Raw genomic sequence first — 1,870 nt, forward strand, 5'->3', positions numbered from 1 at the left:
AAGCGCTGTGAGATAACTATTGTTGTGATTTGGCGCTATATAAATAAAATTGAATTAAACTGAATTTAATCTAAAAATAATATAGTGAAAAACATCACATTTTGGTTTTACTGGTCGCAACTAGTGATAAGGGGTCACAAGTAAACATTGCTTTACTTCATTGGGTCACAAGCCAAAAAGGTTGGGAACCAGTGATTTAAAAGCTATTTTATTTGTTTGCAGAACACATTGTGTGATTACACATCTTAGTGCTGAAATAATATTCCAAGTAACTACACAAGGAAGATATTAATTGTTTTTCCATATGGGTGACTCTTTAGCCAAGTTACTGTAAACAGTAAGGAGTATGGTTATTTAACATTTTAGCTTGTAGTTTGTCTTTATCAACTGTTATTCTTGCCTTTCCAGAACATGCTGTTTGAGATTGAGCAGAAGGTGTCGTATCTGTCAGAGCTGTCCGTCCACAGCGAAAGCTTGCTGTTGGAGGGTCGAGCCGAAACCAAGGGAGAGGCGGAGCAACTCACCTTCAAACTGCACTCCCTCAAAGACAGCCTGATGGAGCTGCAGCAGATGCTACAGGACAAACAGATTGGCATACAGGTGAGATCAGAGGTCATGTGTGGTCTGTAGTCCTCTCCTGTTCCACGCCTTCAGTTCTCTTCCCTTCCGCATTCCCACACATTTTTCCATTTCGCAGCTTTTCCTTCCTCCATACCTCTGTGTCACTTTTGTTGTATTGTGCTGCATTATGTGACACTGTGTAGCAGTATCAATGGTAGTATTGTGCAAATACTAAAGGTTGTGTCATGCTCCTTCATTAAAGTCCACTGTTTTCCACTGTGGAAAAACAAGAGCCTGTCTGTCTCCCACTGGGCCTCAAACAACAGACAAAAGGATGCTACCTCATCACATGCTAACACTAAATGTACTGCATAAGGTGTGTTTCTGATGACATAACATTTTCTTCACAAATCTCTTACTTTTCACAGAAAGTCATTCTTCCATGTTTCTGGCCTTTTAGTAAATAATGAAATTCATTCATTAACAAATTCACTCTACAACACATAGGACAACAGCTTGTTTGTCTGAGTATATTTATTAAAATACTGACAGCAATATCAATTTGAATCTGATTTGATGTGTACATATATTTATAAATACAGTATACATTTTTTAATATAGGACTTTTTTAAATATAGGGCTTAATACAATTTATTGTAGAATTATTGGTATTCTAGAAGAGTTGACATCTCAGTTAGAGCTCAGTTAACTGAAATTGACACCATGAAGTAGATGTTTAAATACTTTATGTTTAAATACTGTTTGTATATATAGAATATAAACTGTCACTGCTATGGGAGCAGGTCATTTATTCCCATTTCAGTACTTCAAAGACTTACAAACCTTTCACCCCTTCCTCGGAAAGAAAATATTTTTTCTGTCCTTTTCTCTTAAAATATTCTGAGCATAAAATTAAGTGTTGAGGTCCCTCTTTCTTTCTCCCAGGGTTCATTGCAGGAGCAGGAAGACAGTGAGCCAGACTCATCTCTGTCCCAGAGTCCTAACGTCCAGGATTGGCTATCCCAGGCCAGATCTACACGCACACAACAACACCACGACAACCTTCTTCGACAGAGGGTAAGTAGCTGAACTTTCTCGCACCCGCTCACCTATGTATACCCACCCCGATAGTGAGGGGCCTGGACTCCTACATGTTTAACTCCTATACCCAGACCCCGCCCCGCAGGGTGAACCTTGGCAGACATGCACAAACAACCAGGCATCTAGCACAGACTATACATTACAACAGGGACAACAGAGTGTGTGTGTGTGTGTGTGTGTGTGTGTGTGTGTGTGTGTGTGTGTGTGT

At 39.7% G+C, this 1,870-nt stretch overlaps 1 protein-coding gene across 6 annotated transcripts in view; it reads left to right on the forward strand.

Annotated features, from left to right (window-relative positions):
- syne1a (spectrin repeat containing, nuclear envelope 1a) overlaps positions 1-1,870 on the forward strand; it is a 122,201-nt gene that overhangs the window by 87,018 nt on the left and 33,313 nt on the right. For all 6 annotated transcript variants that reach the window (XR_004336059.1, XR_004336058.1, XM_032542249.1 and 3 more), the window contains exons 99-100: positions 409-600; positions 1,507-1,638. Coding sequence is in view for 4 of the 6 variants with exons in the window: in XM_032542249.1 (XP_032398140.1) it covers positions 409-600; positions 1,507-1,638 (324 nt within the window). In the remaining 2 variants the exon portion in view is untranslated. The remainder of the gene's footprint in view (positions 1-408; positions 601-1,506; positions 1,639-1,870) is intronic.

The sequence above is a fragment of the Etheostoma spectabile genome, chromosome 18, assembly GCF_008692095.1.
Source record: "Etheostoma spectabile isolate EspeVRDwgs_2016 chromosome 18, UIUC_Espe_1.0, whole genome shotgun sequence".
NCBI lineage: Eukaryota > Metazoa > Chordata > Actinopteri > Perciformes > Percidae > Etheostoma > Etheostoma spectabile.